Source organism: Panicum virgatum, chromosome 5N (assembly GCF_016808335.1).
Source record: "Panicum virgatum strain AP13 chromosome 5N, P.virgatum_v5, whole genome shotgun sequence".
Lineage (NCBI taxonomy): Eukaryota > Viridiplantae > Streptophyta > Magnoliopsida > Poales > Poaceae > Panicum > Panicum virgatum.
In genome coordinates, this window is record NC_053149.1 from 40358702 (window position 1) to 40377906 (window position 19205).

A 19205-nucleotide genomic window follows, 5' to 3' on the forward strand; every position below is an offset into this window, starting at 1 on the left:
AGCTGATGATGATCGAAAGAGGCTGCTGCCTGCATTGATCAATGTCATTGAATATATATATATATAGTAGGCTATTTGATCCCCTGGGTATGAAATAAGCTGTTCCATACCCGAGCCTACCTGTGCACCCGATCCGTTCCGCCACTCCCGTTTTTCCTTGCCCCGACCCGCCCCGGTCTGACTCGCCCCCACCACCTTCTCCTCCGGAACCCACGACGCCCAGCTCCCCCACCCCCACTCCCCCGCCCGCAGCAACTACCGATCGAACCCTGCCGCCGCCTCCCAGATGCGCGCCGTCGCCTCCTCCGCCGGAACCCACGACGGCGGACCCCTGCGGCCGCCGCCGGCCCCCCAGACGCGTGCCGTCGCCTCCTCCCCCGGACGCGCCCCCAATCCCATCGCCGTAACACCCTCATCCCGGCGCGTCTCGGCAACCTCGACCCTCGTGTCGTCCCGGCGAGGCACTGCACCGCCGGCTCCCGTACCGCCCCGACGAGGATGACCGCCTCCACGAGCTACGGCACGGCGGCGCGGCGAGGGCCAGGCGCGTGCGGCGCGATGCGGGTCCTGGCGGCTTAGCGCAGGGGGCAGCGAGCGGCACGCGGGCGCAAGGAGCAGGGCGGCACGCGGATGGTCTAGGCGCGGCGCCGTCCGGCTGCTCGCCCTGGCTACTCGCGCGCCGTGACGGCGAGCCGTCCCGGTTTCCCCCTCTGCGGTAATACCTCCCACCACCACCCCTTCGCACCCGGTGGCGCACAAGCGGTTTTCTTTCCCCCAGCTCGCGATCCGTTTCCCGGCGCCGTCGGCCCCAGGTCAATGCTGCCGCCGCTGTTGCCGTCGACCGCTGGCCCGAGTTGCGACCCGGTCCACGTAATGAGCGGGAAGCCATCCATTGGCTCGCCGTTGTCCTTTCAGAGCTCCGCGAGGTCGCTTCGCTCTCGTCGTCGTCGCCCCAGGTCAGTACCTGCTGCAGTGCCGCCGCTGCCGTTGCCGTTGACCGCCGGCTGGAGTCCTACGACCTGATCCACCTAACGCATGGGACCTCACCCATCGGCCCCTACCTTCCGCTTCGCTGAAGCTTCATCAGCATGGCGCCGACTGGCTCAAAAGGCAAGATTCACTGCGGCAGCTCGGCTCGTCATCGTCACCAGAAGCTGTCGATTTCTTCCGAGGTTTCCTCGCCATCCACCCCCTCCTCCATCCGATTCCCTGTGGTTCTCCCTGATTTTCCATGGAGGCTTGTGTAGGTAATAGCTCTTTTTAATTCCCGGGTGTACAAGAAGGAACATCAATATCAAGCAGGTCGAACAGCACAGATGGGTGAGGACAGATCCCTCAGCTCCATGCTAAGGTCTCTTCCTCATCGTGTGTTTTTCATTGGAGGCAATAGTGAGATCTATGAACTGCTCATTCCCCTTCCCCTGTTCTTTCCTGTAATACATCGGTCTCACATTGACCAAGATTGAACAACTATCTGTATCCTCTACAAATCAAAGATCTCGTGCACTAAATTGCTCAATTCCTCCGATTCACCCTCTGTCCTCGAATCCCCACAGCCACAGATCCATTTTTCTTCATATCAATCTTTTCTGAATCGAATTAGTTTGCTTCTTTTTTCTAGGCACGGCAGCTAGTCATTTAAGTATTCATGGATTAATTGAGTTGTTCATAGACAAGCATACCTTCGTTCTAGTGGCTATCAATGGCAAGATTTCAGATCTTTGTAAATGATCAATCAGCTGTTGTTGCGGCTCCAATGAAGTCCAGGCCAACACCGTGCCTCAATCATGCTTGTATATTGTGCAGCAGGCCAGCTGCGAGGACTGCTTGCTGGAGTTGCTTGATAGCAAGAGATCGCACATTCTGTAGCGTGGAGGAGTTGCTTGCTTGCCGTAATGTTTTTTTTTTACTTTAATCTGTAGCTAGTACCATTGAATACTAGATCATATGGCTTATTTTCTACTTCTATTAAGGACACTATATTTCTGAACATTAGATGGCTTATCCCAATGTTTCTATTGCAGGCCGCAATGACTAAGATGAGGTCGCAAGGAAACTTCAAGAGTGGATACATGAGCATGGATTGCAGCGAGCTCAATGTGATATGTCCGTGGTCCACGAGGATAAACATGCACTGTATTATTTAGGTGTACACATTTAGCACCGTATCAGTAGCTAGCTGAGAGAACGGCTACAAGGGACAAGATGGGCCTTGAGATTGATAGAGACAGAGAATAAATTGGATTTATTCTTCAATTGTATTTCTGGGCTCACCTGGTTGCTCATTTGATAAATCTATTTGCAAAATACATATGATGTAATTGGAAATATTATAGCGGCACTGCTTTATGGATTGGAAATAAAATACATAATTTGTTGGTAAAGCAACGACACACAAGTAATAAGCAATTTAGGAAAATGCACTTCAATTTGTAAAAAAATGCCTCGTGAAGGGAACGTGCACACGCTAGAAAACAAAGTTTCATGGGAACCGCATGGAAGAATCGCTCAGTGCCCAGTTACTAGAAAAAAAAAGCATCAGAGAAGGGAGCGTGCAGCTGCAGAGAAGGGAACGTGCGCCCAGTCCTACTAGAAAAAAAACGCAGCGTCGAAGTGTGGCATCAGAATCCATCGATTCCTATCGCGATCTGGACGTGCAAAACAAAACCGTCCTCGGAGAAAACCTAGGTGGCGCTGGGGCGTGGGGCCTCGTGGGGCTACGTTGATGGATGGAAAACCAGGCGCAGGAGAGGAAAAACCGGCTGGCGTTGGCGCACGAGGGGAGCCAGGGTGACGGTCGCTGGATGGGTTGGCTCGGGTATGGAATAACTATTCCATACCTAGGGTAGAAATTAGCCCTGGCATATATATATATATATATATATATATATATATATATATATATATATATATATATATATATATATATATATATATATATATATATATATATATATATATATATGCTCTTCATTGCAGAACTTGGAAAAGGAGAGTCAGGACTCCTTGTCCGAGTATAGCACGAAGCAACTAGCCTGACAAGCATGAGGGATTCAGAAGCGAATCGGCTAGCCGCCTCACTGATCCTTACCCACATCGCAAATAATTAATATGCTCGTTAATTTCTGCAAGCAAGCATGCATACGACAATTCCCAGACAGGCCTGAACTATCTTAAATTCAAATTCATCACGGATTGTTTAGCTCTGTAAAAGCAGGCTCCTCGGACAACAAATCAGCTCTGAACCATGGAAGGAAAATTGAACATGGTATAACTCCACAGCTAGCCGAAAAACAATAAGACGACACAATTTCAATTCCATCACTAAGAACGAAATGTCTACGTAGAAATATGGAGCAAATGAACAGAAATGGATTTCCTGATGCAGAGGCCTCACAGAAACATATATATAAACATAATTCATGCTACTGGTCTGTAACAAACATGTCCTATATATATCCGCACTTACTGGAATGCTGGTAGATTTTAAGGGCATTGTGTTGGATCAGGCACTAATGGGATCATGAAGAGAACAAACCTATAAATTGAAGTGAGCAAGGACAAACTATACAGATCAAGTCATGTGTTTTACTATTTCAGAGTGTTCATCCAGATAAGTTAGTGATCTGTACAGGATGCACGATCAGGCATGAAGGCATTATTGTTGCCTCTTCCTGAATCCTGACAATCCAAGTGACCTCCTCATTCAACTACTACTTCTGATAACCTTTCCTACACATCATCTACAAAACTCCATCACTTCTAGTCACTGATCTACGACTCTATTAGTGTGACATCATGTATGGTAATATCCGGTTCACCGTGGTGCGACACTGTACTGGACAATTATATATCACCATACAAGGAGTAATTTGCAAAACATAGGCATGTACTTTTGTGGCAAACAGTATAGCTCACTAAAACTGTACAATGTAGTATGCCGTAACTAAAGCAGAACCTCAGAATTGATATGATGTATCTCAGCTGCATCTGAGGATCCATAAGACCATAACAATCAGGATGGACATTTTTTAAATTCCATAACAATCAAATGGAGTTTACAAAGCACTCATGTTGCATCACAAATGTGCAGTGAGGACACTGCATATCCTCAAAATTGAGAAGGGAGATGTGACTCGCTGATAAGGACAATTACCACTCCCTTAACTCTGGCTGCTCAGGTATATAAAGTACCAAAAAAAGTGTAGAACAGAAGGTATCAACAGGAAGAAAAGCAGCAACCTGACACGATTTAAGATAATTTCAATGTAGGTAAAGATCCATCTGCATTCCACAACAAAACAAGGCCATCACCAGAAAAGGTAAAGCATCAAGTCTCATGTTTGAATTGCTTCCCTAGACTAATCTTCCAGCTAATGTTTGCTTCTGGTAACAACACACCATATCAAAGTTGCAACAAGAATAGTAATAACGGCAAAAGGAACTGAAGACACCAACTAGTCTAACCAATCCGGGCCTTCTTGGAGGGGCCACCATCACCATCAGCGGAAGGAGCGGATTCAGATTTCAGATGCAGGTTCCTTGTCGATTGGGCCGTCCTCCTTTGGCCTAAGCACAGAAGCGAGCTCCTCACGTGCTCCCTTGAGCTTGAGCAGCAGCATAACCAAGTTGGGAATGCTTCCATTGATCGACTCACGATTGTATGCCTCTGCTTCCTCAATGAGTGACCTCATGCAGTCCGCCACCTGCGCCTTGCTCACCTTGTTGTCACCATAAAAAACCATCAGCCTGTTAATGTTGTTCATATCCAGCACTTTCTTCACAATGGTATATTGGATCATCTTGTCGGCAGGGAAGTGGGGCGCGTAGGGGCAAGTTGCCGTGCATTTCCGCTGGTGGAACTTGCACGCCCCGCATCTTGACCTCCGGATGGAAACCTCTGTAGATGGATTGGCTGGTGCCACCTGTGACTCTTGCAGCATCCACTGTAGGAAGGCAGCAAAGTTCTCACGGGACCTGGTGCGCGCTGCGCCGCCACCATTCTTCTTGCCGAGGAACGAGCACACCAGGCTCAGAGCGCCGTGCACGGGGTCGGCCTGCGTCCCCTCCGCCGGCGTGTCGTCATCGTCGGAGCACCCTTCCTCCACAACCTTGAGCAGCTGCCAAACTCCTCGCGCGCCCTCTGGTAGAGGTTGATGTGAGGAAACCGCCAAATTAAAATTCTAATTAAACGTAATGGTCGTCATTTGAACACATCAGACACATTCGCTTAATGGCTTAATTTGGAGATACTTTCTCAACCCACGGTCCGATCGAAACATCACCGGTAGTCCTACGCGAAGAAGGACGCAGATGGTACAAGCACAACATAATATTTAAAAATACAAACACCAAATGAGTACAAACATTAGGTTTTACAATCCGAGTTCAAATATATATATAATTTACAAGAGTTGCATAATTTACAAACTTTACAACCGATGTACTGAAGTTCGAATAGACTAGATCCTACAACTACACTAGCCTGCAAAAACCCTGATTAACCATGACCGGTCAGACCGGTACACCCAACCGGTTGGACCGGTCGGCACTACCCTGCCGACACCACCGGTCAGACCGGTCCCACGGACCGGTCAGACCGGTCTGCGCAAAACAGAAAGGCTGAACACTCTGCCCTCAAGTGTACAGCCCGACAATCCCCTAACCTAAGGGTCTCGCTCCACCACCTCCCATCCCTCTGCATCCCGGCGAAAGAACTTGACACAGCAGGGGCAGAAGTCAACATCTGGTTGTCCTGAAAGAATTGTGGCAATAAACTCTGAGTATACTAATACTCAGCAAGACTTATCCGTTATTGGGTATACATAGCCCACATATTCTAGACATACAAGCTTTTTGGCTAGTGGTTGGTTTTGCGGAAAAGAAGCAATTACAAGTGAGTCCTTATTTTTCCATATTTTAGCTTCAATATAAAGTAAACAATTTACTAATCCTCTATGATTTGCAAATCTACAGCAATTATGATGAACAAATCAATAATTAGATAATATCAGCCCGCATCTCATCTCTTTTAATTCATTTCCTTGCTACGATGCGACCAAGAGATCAAGGCTCTCATGACCGCGAGACACGGCGAATCGATCCGATTTAACCTTGCAAGGTGGACCTAACCAACACGGCACGCAAAAGCCCCGTCGGACCCCACGCACCAATCTTTCCCCTCCCCGCCTCGAACTACAGGAACCAACCCAACGACATATGGTCAGCCGAGCTCAACGCAAGTAAACATATACATCCCCAACTCTCGGCGACTACTCGACCACCCCAGGAGTTGGGTACGGGTTCCTGTACTTTCGAAGCGAAGCAGTACTCGGCTTACCGGTTTCGACTACCTCCTACTCCCGGCATGCGGTTAGTACAGTTCAATCCCCGATCAGCACAACCGACAACGGAACGGTCCTTAATCAACACAGATGGGGCTACACATTCCCCCATCCAGTCTCCCAACCCATATCCTCCATCTTGAATATAATGATTCATATACTGTAATACAAAGACATCCTATATCTCGCGAGTGACAGAATTATCACTCGACTTCTATCGAGCCCTATTAAGTATAGTAGTGCTAACGACCTATTCATACTAGTATAAGGCCTAGGAAAACCTAGGAATAGTGCAACTAAGGTTTCAAACAATTCCTAAACTTAATGCACAAATATTAGAGACATATATAGGTGACATAATTTAAAATAGTAGGATGTGCACCGGGGCTTGCCTTCGGGCTGCTGCTCGGTACTGTGGTGAACTGGGCCTTGGGCCGGGGCCTCACGCCTCTCTGCCTGCTGGGCCTGCTCCAGCGGCTCCTGTGGCTCCGCAACCACCTCGTACACTACCCCCTCTATCGCGGCTGCTACACGCATGCATATGATATGAGAAATGCGATTATGATTTGTAACTTTGAAACAAGCCTAAACCGTATACACACACCAATACCCGAGACAACCCGACGACCAAAATTCTGCAAAACCCGGAATATCCGGATTTTATATCTGGAATATCCAGATTTTCCGGAGTATCCGGGTTAATACCCGGAGTTTTCGGGTTTCCTACCATTTTCGCCCTCAAAAACTGAAATGTTGATTTTGGCAAAACCAACCCACAAAATTTGAAACCCTTTCAGACCCTAATAGAATGGTTCATAGGGAGATGATTGACCCAAAAGAAATCGCTTTAAACACCCTAGATCGATCAATACCTTTTTGCCCTAGCTCTTAGTACCTTGAGCAAGCTCTCCTTGCAAGAAAACTCAAAAACGAAGCCACCCCATGGTGGAATACCTGGAGAAGATGATCCCCCACGCTGATTGGAGTTTCCTTGGTCTTGGGAATGGATTTGGAAGGAAGGATTTGGAGTTTAGGGCTAAGGGGAAAGGGAGAGCTCGTGAGGGAGAGAAAGAGGAAAAGTGAATGGTGTTTTAACGTGTGGGAACAGTCATAAGGCCAAAACATGTGATAAAGCACTTCAGGTCCAGACTATCCGGAAGAAGATCCGGAGTATCCGGGTTCCTCTGGCTCCAGAATTTGAAATCGAGTTTTGAGTCGATTTGTGACTCGACTTGTAACCGAGAGAATCGGATCACTAGTTAGCTGGTTAAACCCAAATTTAACACTCGGGTGTTACAATCCTTCCCCCTAAAAGAAATCCCGTCCCGAGATTTAATGGAGGTGCTAATTTGAAAATGAAGTGTATGGGTTAGTTACCTTGATGAGTTCGTAACAACTCCGGATATTTGGATTTAAGAAACTCTTCAGTTTCCCATGTGGCTTCTCGCTCGGAGTGGTTACTCCATTGCACCTTATAAAAATTGCTGGTTTGATTTCGAGTAACTCGAGTCTTGAAATCAACAATTTTGACCAGGTGCTATGGATAGACAAGATCAGGCTCCAACTGTAAATTCTCCATGTTAACAACCTCAGTTGGAACCCGGAGGCATTTTCTGAGCTGGGACACATGAAAGATATCATGGACCGCTGACAAATGCGGGGAAAGTTCCACACGATATGCCACTGGCCCACAACGCTCAGTGATAGGAAAAGGCCCAACATAGCGGGGTGCTAACTTGCCTCTCATGCCAAACCGCTGCACACCTTTCATCGGAGATACCCGAAGGTAAATATGATCACCAACTTCAAATATCAGAGGCCATCGCCTCTTATCTGCATAGGTCTTTTGGCGGGCTTGGGCGGTTTTCAAATTTGCCTGTATAAGGCGAACTTGATCTTCTGCTTCACCAACCAAATCGGGCCCAAAGAAATTCCGCTCACCGGCTTCTGACCAATATAGTGGAGTCCTGCATCTCCGCCCATACAAGGCTTCAAAGGATGCCATTTTGATACTTTCTTTATAGCTATTATTGTAAGAAAATTCAGCGAGTGGTAAACACTCATCCTATTTCTTACTATATGAGAGAACACAGGTCCGCAGCATATCTTCCAGAATTTGATTAATTCTCTCGGTTTGACCATCGGTTTGAGGGTGATAAGCCGAACTGCGGATCAATTGTGTATTCAAAACGGCATGGAATTGTTCCCAGAACCGTGCAATAAACTGTGGACCATGGTCCGAAATAATGGTTTTGGGAATTCCATGGAGACTCACAATACGGTCCAGGTACAACTGAGCATATTGCCTCGCCGTATAAAAGGTCTTTACTGGAAGAAAATGGTCTACCTTCGTAAATCGATCGACTATTACCCAAATAGAATCATACCCTTTTGAGGTGTTGGGTAAGCCGACAATAAAATCCATACTGACATCCTCCCATTTCCCTGATGGAATACTCAAGGGTTGAAGCATACCGGCGGGCTTCAAATAGCTTGATTTAACTCTTCTGCAAGTGTCACATTCCGACACATACCTGACGATTTCCCGCTTCATCCTTGTTCACCAAAATCGCTGTTTCAGGTCTTGATACATTTTATTACTGCCGGGATGGATAGAATACCTAGAGAGGTGAGCCTCATCAAGAATCTGCTCCCTAAGCTCCAAATCTTTATGTACCACTAATCGATTCTTGAACCATAACACCCCCTCATTATCTTGATGAAAACACTGAACTCTGGGATCATTTTCACTGAGCCTCTGTCTCATCTTACCCATGCCCACATCACTTTTCTAAGCAGCAATAATCTGATCTCGAAGTGTAGGGATAAGGGTAATATTAGCAATTGTGCCTTCAGATACAATAGCCAAATTCATCTTCTCCATTTCTTGACACAAATTTTCTTGCAGAACTGTAGCTGAGACACAGCTGCAACTCGCCTTGCGACTCAGTGCATCGGCAACGACATTAGCCTTGCCGGGGTGATAATAAATCTCCAGATCATAGTCCTTGATCAATTCTAACCACCGCCTCTGGCGCAAATTTAGCTCACTCTGGGTAAAAATATACTTGAGACTCTTATGGTCTGAGTATATATGCACCGGATTGCCCAGAAGATAATGGCGCCAAATCATTAAGGCATGCACCACTGCTGCCTGCTCCAGGTCATGGGTAGCATAATTCTCCTCGTGCCGCCTGAAGGCTCTGGAAGCATAAGCAATTACCCTCTGATCTTGCATGAATACACAACCGAGACCCGTACCTGATGAACTACAATAAATATCAAAGGGCCCAGGAATAACGGGCTGAGTCAAAACAGAAATGAGAACGCAGCGAAAACTCGTACATGATGCATCACAATACACATCAAAAGGTCGAGTAATATCCGGCTGAGCCAAGACAGGGGCCGACGTTAAGAGCTTTCTCAATGTCCGAAAAGACCACTCACATTTGTCGTCCCAATTAAATCTCACCCCTTTCTTGAGTAATTCAGTCATGGGCCTAGCAATTTTTGAGAAGTCCGGAACAAACTGCCGGTAATACCCTGCTAGCCCAAGGAAACTCCGGATCTCTGGAACAGAGGTGGGAGCGCTCCAATTCAAGACATCCTGAATCTTGCTAGGATCAACAGAAATACCGCCCTCAGAGATAACATGGCCCACATATTCTAGACATGCAAGTTTTTTGGCTAGTGGTTGGTTTTGCGGAAAAGAAGCAATTATGAGTGAGTCCTTATTTTTCCATGTTTTAGCTTCAATATAAAGTAAACAATTTACTAATCCTCTATGATTTGCAAATCTACAGCAATCATGATGAACAAATCAATAATTAGATAATATCAGCCCGCATCTCATCTCTTTTAATTCATTTCCTTGCTACGATGCGACCGAGAGATCAAGGATCTCATGACCGCGAGACACGGCGAATCGATCCGATTTAACCTTGCAAGGTGGACCTAACCAACATGGCACGCAAAAGCCCCGTCGGACCCCACGCACCAACTTTTCCCCTCCCCGCCTCGAACTACAGGAACCAGCCCAACGACATATAGTCAGCCGAGCTCAACGTGAGACCATCAAAAGTAAACATATGCATCCCCAACTCTCCGCGACTACTCGACCACCCCAGGAGTTGGGTGCGGGTTCCTGTACTTTCGAAGCGAAGCAGTACTCGGCTTACCAGTTTCGACTAACTCCTACTCCCGGCATGCGGTTAGTACAGTTCAATCCCCGATCAGCACAGCCGACAACGGAACGGTCTTTAATCAACACAGATGGGGCTACACATTCCCCCATTCGGTCTCCCAACCCATACCTTCCATCTTGAATATAATGATTCATATACTGTAATACAAAGACATCCTATATCTCGCGAGTGACAGAATTATCACTCGACTTCTATCGAGCCCTATTAAGCATAGCAGTGCTAATGACCTATTCATACTAGTATAAGGCCCAAGAAAACCTAGAAATAGTGCAACTAAGGTTTCAAACAATTCCTAAACCTAATGCACAAATATTAAAGACATATATAAGTGACATAATTTAAAATAGTAGGATGTGCACCGGAGCTTGCCTTCGGGCTGCTGCTCGGTACTGTGGTGAACTGGGCCTTGGGCCGGGTCCTCACGCCTCTCTGCCTGTTGGGCCTGCTCCAGCGGCTCCTGTGGCTCCGCAACCACCTCGTACACCACCCCCTCTGTCGCGGCTGCTACACGTATGCATATGATATGAGAAATGCGATTATGATTTGTAACTTTGAAACAAGGCTAAACCGTATACACACACCACTACCCGAGACAACCCGACGTCCAAAATTCTGCAAAACCCGAAATATCTGGATTTTATATCCGGAATATCTGGATTTTCCGGAGTATCCGGGTTAATACCCGAAGTTTCCGAGTTTCCTACTATTTTCGCCCCCAAAAACTGAAATCTTGATTTTGGCAAAACCAACCCATAAAATTTAAAACCCTTTCGGGCCCTAATAGAATGGTTCATAGGGAGATAATTGATCCCAAAAAAATCGCTTTAAACACCATAGATCGATCAATCCCTTTTTGCCCTAGCTCTTTGTACCTTGAGCAAGCTCTCCTTGCAAGAAAACTCAAAAACGAAACCACCCCATGATGGAATACCTGGAGAAGATGATCCCCACGCTGATTGGAGTTTCCTTGGTCTTGGGAATGGATTTGGAAAGAAAGATTTGGAGTTTAGAGCTAAGGGCGGAAGGGGGAGCTCGTGAGGGAGAGAAAGAGGAAAAGTGGATGGTGTTTTAACATGGGGGAACAGTCATAAGGCCAAAATACGTGATAAAGCACTTCAGGTCCGGACTATCCGGAAGAAGATCCGGAGTATTCTGGTAAATCCGAAATTTCCGGATTCAAACCCGGAGTATCTGGATTCCTCTAGCTCCAAAATTTGAAATCGAGTTTTGAGTCGATTTGTGACTCGACTTGTAACCGAGAGAATCGGATCACTAATTAGCTAGTTAAACCCAAATTTAACACTCGGGTGTTACAATTGACAGTTGGGAAGAACGGAGCGAGCGGGCAGGAGGGCACGCACTCACGGCAAATGTACGCGCACGCGCCGCATGCCGGGCGCGACGTGGACGCCGACTGCGGCGGCTCCAGGTATCCGGAGGATGGTATCCCAGCCAGGGTCCCGTCGGCGGCGAGCTGCTTCTCGCGCAGGCGCAGCTGCTGCTCCACGCCGCCCAGCTCGGCCTCCACTGCGCGCTGGATTCCGGTAAGGCCGAGAACGGGCTCCACCTTCCGAGCATACCCAGTCAACATCCGGGAGAGCACGTAAGCATCCTTCTCCATTGTTGGTAGTCTCGCCAAATTCTCCTTAATCATCTTCATGTTGAACAACCATTTGGTGGCGTGGAAGACGTCTGCCTCGCCCGGCGGGAAGTAGCGGGCCATGGAGCACTGGGCGCTGCAGCGGCACTTGGCGCTCTTGCACGCAGCACACGGCACAGAGCGGGCCGCGGACGACGGCGAAGAGCACGCCATAGGAGAGGATGCCGGAGCCGGAGAGCCGGGAGAGGGGAGCAGAGCAGCGGGCGAACCTGGTGCTGGGGCGGCGAGATGGAGCGCGGGCGTGGCCAAGGCGGACGAAACGGTGGCCACCACGAACACCAGCTGTCCCCACCACTCGGTGGAGCAGTAGTGGACGGCCAGGTCCTCCATGACGGGCGCCAGCGCCGCCCACCAGTTCACCGCCGAGGATGATGTGGAGGTGGTCTTCCAAGTCGACGAGGGCACGGACCAGGCCGCGGACGAAGCAGAGCAGGTAGGGGATGATGCGGAGCCCGCAGCGGACGCGGAGCCGTCCGTCGTCGGCGACGACTCCGACGAGGTGCGCGGCGCCATCTCGCGTGGGGTTTACGAATCGGGGGGTGGGGATTTTTTTTGGGTCCTTTTCTCCTCGCGAAGAGGAGCGGCTGTGGGGTCAGGCGTGGCTGTTGTGTTGGCCAGTTGGAACAGCGGAGCCGCTGCGGCCGTTGCGGGCGCTAGTCGTCTAGCGCGCGGCGTGAAAAACAGGCGCGCGAGAGATGGATGGCTTGGGCGCGGCGTTTCCTCTCCCGGGCGGCCCACGGGCAGAGAGAGAAGCGAAAGTGGGAACGACGCAGCTGTTGCTGCTGTCCCACCGGTCAGCGCACTGGTTGAGCAAGGTTAGCTTAGCATTGGGTTTGTGTCAAGTGTTAATTAATTTGTATTTGAATCTAGAATTCAAATACAAACCTCACTCAAGAAATTCCAAATAAATTTAAATCAAAATTCAACTCAGAAAAATACAAGCTCATGTTTAAAAGATCTATATGCATCAACTTAATTTACTAGGAATCGTAGAAAGGAGCAATTTAATCTTAAATGGCGACTGACTATCATGGCTGACACAAATGTTGGGCAATTTAAGCTCAAGGAACTCCACTTGATCGGATCGGACCAACTGATGTTGGGACGTTTGCGATGACACAGATTGTGTAGCAGTGTACGGAGCTCTGGGTCGCATGGCACGCATGAACGGGAAAACGAGCGGCCGTAGGGTCAGGCGCGACCGCGTTGCCGTGCGGTGGCCGGCGCTTGCTGCTGGGTGCTGGCTGGCTGGGCTTTGCCTCCGTGCCGCGCGTGTCCGCGTGAACAGAACGGACGCTCGTCGTCTAGCGTGCAGCGTGAAAAGCAGGCGCGCGCGCGCGAGAGGAGCCCGCGGCGGCGATCAGGAGATGGGTTGGGAGGGCGCGCTGCGTTTCCTTTTCCTCTCCCGGGTGGCCCGCGGAGAGAGAAGCGAGAGGGAGGGATGGAGGAGGAGGGCCGACGGGCAGCCAGCGTGGGAACGACGCAGCTGTTGCTGCTGCCCCACCGGTCAGCGAGAAAGCAGAGAGAGGCCGCTGGCACTGGTTGCTGGGGCATCGCATGCAACAGCGGTCGACACGCATGCTGGGCCGGATTTCACGAGAAAGGAAAAGATTTTTTTATTTTAATCCGACCTAAAATTACTTCCGACCTAAAATCCCACGTCAAGACGTGACTCTTGTGGCGTGACTCGCCACTATGGCTCAGCTCGAGATCAATCGAAATCAATTTCCACGTGGCGCTTCCCGAAACAAGCTGAGCTAGTCACGCCAAATTTCTTGGCGTGACCAAAATAGTCACGCTAGCATGCATGGCGTGACCGACCGGTGCTAGCTTCTTTATGGGTGCAAAAAAAATCTGTTTAGTCATATTTCATCATTTGTTTTAATTAGCAAATGATCTCCTAAATTCGAGAAACTTGACAGGTACAATGTAAGTAGTGTTCGCGTTCCATTTTAAGCATTTTTATTCTAATACATTATGTAGGAAATGAGAAATCAAATTTCTAAATATACTAAGTGTTATTAATAGAGTGCAATCATACACATGTAGTATGCTTCCTCTTCTCTGCCCGAGCTAGAGGCTAGTGTCAAGCGGCCAAATGTCCTGATCAACGAAGCCAGAAGGGTAGGAGATGGAGATCGGTTGAGAAAATCTCTAACGAATCAAATTGAAGTTGTGCTACGTATGCATGTTCTCTCGCCAAGCAATGGTGACTTCTCGTTATTCGGCCCACGAGTCATCAGGTGTTGACACAATAGGCTAACTATTGAACGTGAGATGAGAATAGATCATCCTGATAGGCCGGCAAACGATAAGGCTTAAAAAGTTTTTTTTTCTGCCCAAACACTTTCTTTTAATATTTTGTTTCTGATTCATACTAGTTTCCCTTGCATGTGCAGGGTGAACTAGTGCATATTTGTTTTGCTCACGCTGGTCAAACTTATAAAGCTCACGCTAGAAAGCTAAGGGTGGTTCTTTCAACTTAGATAAGAATATAGCATGTAGTGTCTACAGAATTTTAGAGAGTAAAAGGTGTTGATTTCTCGTTTCCTATCAATAATGTATGATTAAAAGGAGTTGTATAATTGCACTCATGGTTCTGGAATATGGCTAAACGGATTTGTTTTTGGGAAAAAGTCTAAATTACTATCCTCAACTATAGCTAAAGTCTAGATAACCCCCTAACCTATCGTTTGGTTTATTTTACCCCCCAAATTATACTATTTGGTTCAAATTACCCCTAATATAATTTGTCTTTTTTATTTCTCCATGCATAGGTAGAGTTTTAAGTTGAAATTTTACAACATAATAGTACACACCATAGCGCATGTTAGAAAAAAATTAATCATAATTTTTAGCATTATTTTGATAGGTTAGGATATTTAATAATAAATTAATCATTGGAGTTCAAAATTATATGAAAACTAATGGAGAAAATTATAAAACTTTTCCTAAATATGCAATGTGATGTCCATTACTACCCTACAAAATTTAAAATTAAAATTCAACTAAGGGGGCCAATGTGGGAGTTAGCTCGGCTCTATAGCTTAGGCTGTCTGCACTCGTCATACTCTCAATTCATACTCTAAAAAGAATATTCTATCCTGGTCATCGAGATTCTCTCCTCCATATCCAGTTTTGCCGCACCCATCATCCTCTATATCTCCTACTCTATACCAACTAAGGGGGGCCCACTTGACATATTTTTTTCACTTTTTACCTCCTTGCCCTCCCCCTCCGCCGCTCGCTCGGCGCGGATCCGACCACCGGCTCGCCTCCTCCGGCCGTCGTCGCCGCGCGTGGTCACCTGCTCCGCCCCATCGCTCTCCTCCAGCCCAGCCTCCTCGGTGGCCTCGGCGGGCGGGCGGGCGGGGCGGTGCAGTAGCTGCCGCGGCGGCTCCCCACTGAGCGGGCGGCCTGGGCGCACGGGATGGCGCGAGCGGGCGGCGAGCAACGGGGGAGGCGGAGGTCGAGCTCCAGGGTGCAGCGGCGAGCGGCAGGCGCGCGGCCGGAGCAGCGACGGCGAGCGCGTGCAGCAGCTCTCTGTAAGGATCGTGGCCCAAGAAGGGGGGGTTGAATTGAGCCTTTTTTAAATTTCTATCTAGTCCTTAACCTAGACTAGTATTGCCCAATCTATAAATTTGAAACCTAGTCACTAGAGCATGCTAGCACAAGGTCCTTAGGTAGGTAAACACACTATCATGATCATGTTGCTTAAACGATATCACACTAGCAAGATCAAAACCTAAGCAAAAGATCACACTACCATGCAAGTTGTCCTAGTCAAACTACAAGCAATCAAAGACAAGAGTAACAACAAAAAAATTTAATTGCTTGAAATAAAAGTAAGAGACACGAGACAACCGGATTTTTTCCCGTGGTATCGAGGAGTTGACGCTCCCCCCTAATCCACGTTGGAGCACCCACATAAGGGTATAGCTCCCTTGCTTCACCAAGGAGCAAGTGATCACTAAGAATGCTCTTTCTCCATCTTCGGAACGGCGAGCTTCACACTGTGTACAATCTTCTCGTCTTGGGGCTCCCACAAACACCAAGAGCTCACCAAGAACCTCCCGATCACCAAGACCGGCTAGGTGCCATCAAACACCAAGAGTAACAAGCTCCTAAGCCTTCACTTGACCTACACTCAGTTGGCCCTAGCTCAAGCACACTTGCTACACTTGCAAAGGTTGGATTCTTCAAGGTTGAAGCACAAACAAAGTGCTAGATCTTCTCTTGTTTGCTCAAAGCACTTTCTCTTCTTCTCAAGGGTGGCCTCAAGTATTCAGGGTGTCAAAGGCAACTGAAATGAGCCATGGGGTGCCCTTATATAGAGTGGAAAGAGTTACATAGCCATTGGAAGTCCACTGCAGAAAAACCGTGAGCACCGGAAGAACCGATGGGTGTCAGATTTGAGGCGTCGGTTCAACCGGTCTCTCTGTGTCCAAATTGTAGCCGTTGGGGTTCTGACACAATACCCAGGCTTGCGTCATTGCACCGGTGCATGCTCCGTAGGGGCATCGGTTCAACCGGTGCTGAAGAGGTTCACTGATCAACTCAAACAAGCTCTCTGGAACATAGGACGCCTAATGCACCGGTGCTTTGATTCTGAAGCGTCGGTTCAACCGGTGCTGAAGAGAAGTTGAAGTCCACCAAAACATGCTCTCTGGAACAAGGTACATCCAATGCACCGGTGCTTATCTTTTGACCGTCGGTTCAACCGGTGCTTATAGATTTTTTGACTTGATTCCTGCCTGCATCCAGAGAAGATAGACCGACAAGGCATCGGTCCTTCTGCCAAGCATTGGATGCTCCGACGCTAGGGCACCGGTTCAACCGGTGCTGCTGTTTTTCTTTGTTTTGAGCTGAAATGACTTGGATTCGAATGTGACTTTGATTGTTTCTTCTTCCAAGTGTTGTGTTAACTTCTATTGACCATCTTGAGCTGTTTTTGAGCGAGTGTGCAAGATTTCTAAGGCCAACTCAATTTTGATCAAGCTACTAACTCATGAACCCTCTTAATAGTACGGTCAAGAACTAAAAACTATAAACCCTATCTAAATCAAGTGTCCTTCATCTCCTTGTGACACTTGAGACTAGAAAGGTCCTTAATCTTTGAAATTGAGTCCTTGGCACGCATGGTTGTTCCGAATTGAGGGGTCTATTTTCACATTTCATATGAGACTAAATTAATCATTAATTTTTCCTTCAAAACACACGTTAGTCGCATACGGTTGTCATTAATCACCGAAACTTACCATTAACATCTATCGGCCTAGCCCCTTTTTGGTGATTGATGACAACACAAAGTAGAGATACGCAAGATATGAAATTGAAAGCGATAAACAAGCATGCATTACTTGAGATAAAACACATGTTGGGACATGTCAACACAGAGCATACACAATATCCAAATAACATGTCCATACACAAAATCCATGAAGATCCAATCACGCCACAAACCACCAAGCTCCCCCTATCTCTACTCCCCCTATCTATCTCCCCCTTTGGCAATAAAGCACCAAAAAGAAAGGCGATCTAATCCTGAGCTGGAGTAGGCGGGGTCTTCCGGTTGGGTCCGGTGGAGAACTGAGCGGCGGAGTCGTCGGCGTCGTCGTCTGTCCAGTCGTCGTCGACCGAAGAGGACTTCTGCTCGATCGGAGTCGTCGGAGCAGCAGAAGTAGCTGGAGTAGCGGTAGTAACTGGCTCGACGATGACCGTGGAGTCCATCGGAGGAGTAGACGTGACGGGAGTCAAGTCTGGCTGAGTGGGGCGCACGACGGACGGACGGAGCACCTCAGGCTGTGAAGGTGACTCTAACGTGAGTGACTGAGCCGAGGGGTGCTGGAGCTGGTGTAGGATCTGCTGCTGCCTAAGGAACTCTGCACGCTGCTCGGCAGTCCAAACACTAGGCTGTGGAGCAGGAGCCGGAGCAGAAGTAGGAACAGGACTGGCAAACAACCCGGTCGGAAGAAAATGTGACATCGGGAAGGATGCCAGGGGTGTCTGCACGAAACCGCCAACAGGTGGAGCAAGAGCTGTGGGGTCGAACTTGAGCTGCTGGGGTGTGGGGAGCTGAGGCTCAGGCAGTCCCGAGAAGAATGTGAACATCTGCTGCTGAATCTGGGACTGCTGCTGTAGCTGTAGCCTCATGGCCTCCTGCTGCTGCCGGATCCCCTCAAGAAAGTGTCTGGGCCTCCTGCTGGCGAGCCTGCTCGGGTTGCATGCTCAGCTGAGCTGCAGCAAACCTGTCCTGCTGGTCTGATAGCCGAGTAAGTATAGCTGCAAGAGAATCTGGCTGTGTGACCTGAGCAGTGGTAACTGGAGGAGCAGGGGCTCGTGCTGCACCGGAGGATCCTGCCTCATCGTCATGAGCACCTCGAGGAACAGTAACAGTGGAAATGAAATCCTCGTCATCCTCCGAGTCCTCTGAGTCTGTGATCAGGTAGTGTGGGAGCTGGGCCTCTGCTGCTGCTAGTGAAGCGTCCTCGGCTGCTGTCGGATCGTCTGCAACTCTGCCCTCAGCCAAGATACGCTCATCCAGAACCCGCTGTGCTCGGTGCTGGCCTCTCGAGCCACGACGACCGTCTCGAGGAGTAGCAGGTGAGTAAAAACTGAAGTGCGTCCTCGACTACTCTAGCTCATCCATATGCTCATTCTGACTGAGCTGAGCAAGAATCCAGCAGATCTAATGAGCAAAAGGGTGGCGACGATGAACTGTCATCCCATCCAGAATCACATCCTCTAGCTCGCAGATAAAGAAGTCGACTAGGTCAAAGTCACGACCTGTCATGATGTACAATAAGAGCCACTACTGCAGAGCTGTAATCCCCTCGTTGTATCCAATCCGGAACAATAGACTCTTCCTCAGAGCTAGGTGGATAGAGTGTGACATGGGAGTCAGCCTGTCCGGAGTCCTCGGTGTGCCAGGCAGGAAGGGCTGCTGAAAGAGAACACTGATCTCCTCGTCAAATGGGACGTGAGACTCATGAGGAC

General features: G+C 48.5%; 1 protein-coding gene and 1 long non-coding RNA gene across 2 annotated transcripts; one reads left to right on the top strand and one right to left on the bottom strand.

The window, feature by feature from the left end:
• The first annotated feature begins 859 nt into the window (after nucleotides 1-859).
• On the top strand, nucleotides 860-2384 carry LOC120676974. Its single transcript, XR_005676061.1, has 2 exons — nucleotides 860-1892; nucleotides 2025-2384. It is a non-coding gene; the product is annotated as an uncharacterized LOC120676974 (long non-coding RNA).
• A 2972-nt stretch (nucleotides 2385-5356) lies between these two features.
• LOC120676918 lies at nucleotides 5357-12835 on the bottom strand. Its single transcript, XM_039958262.1, has 2 exons — nucleotides 12419-12835; nucleotides 5357-5755 (listed from the first exon to the last, which is right to left on the bottom strand). The coding sequence occupies exons 1-2, from the start codon at nucleotides 12720-12722 to the stop codon at nucleotides 5667-5669; spliced, it is 393 nt and encodes a 130-aa protein (XP_039814196.1). The 5' UTR covers nucleotides 12723-12835; the 3' UTR covers nucleotides 5357-5666.
• Between the last annotated feature and the right edge of the window lie 6370 nt (nucleotides 12836-19205).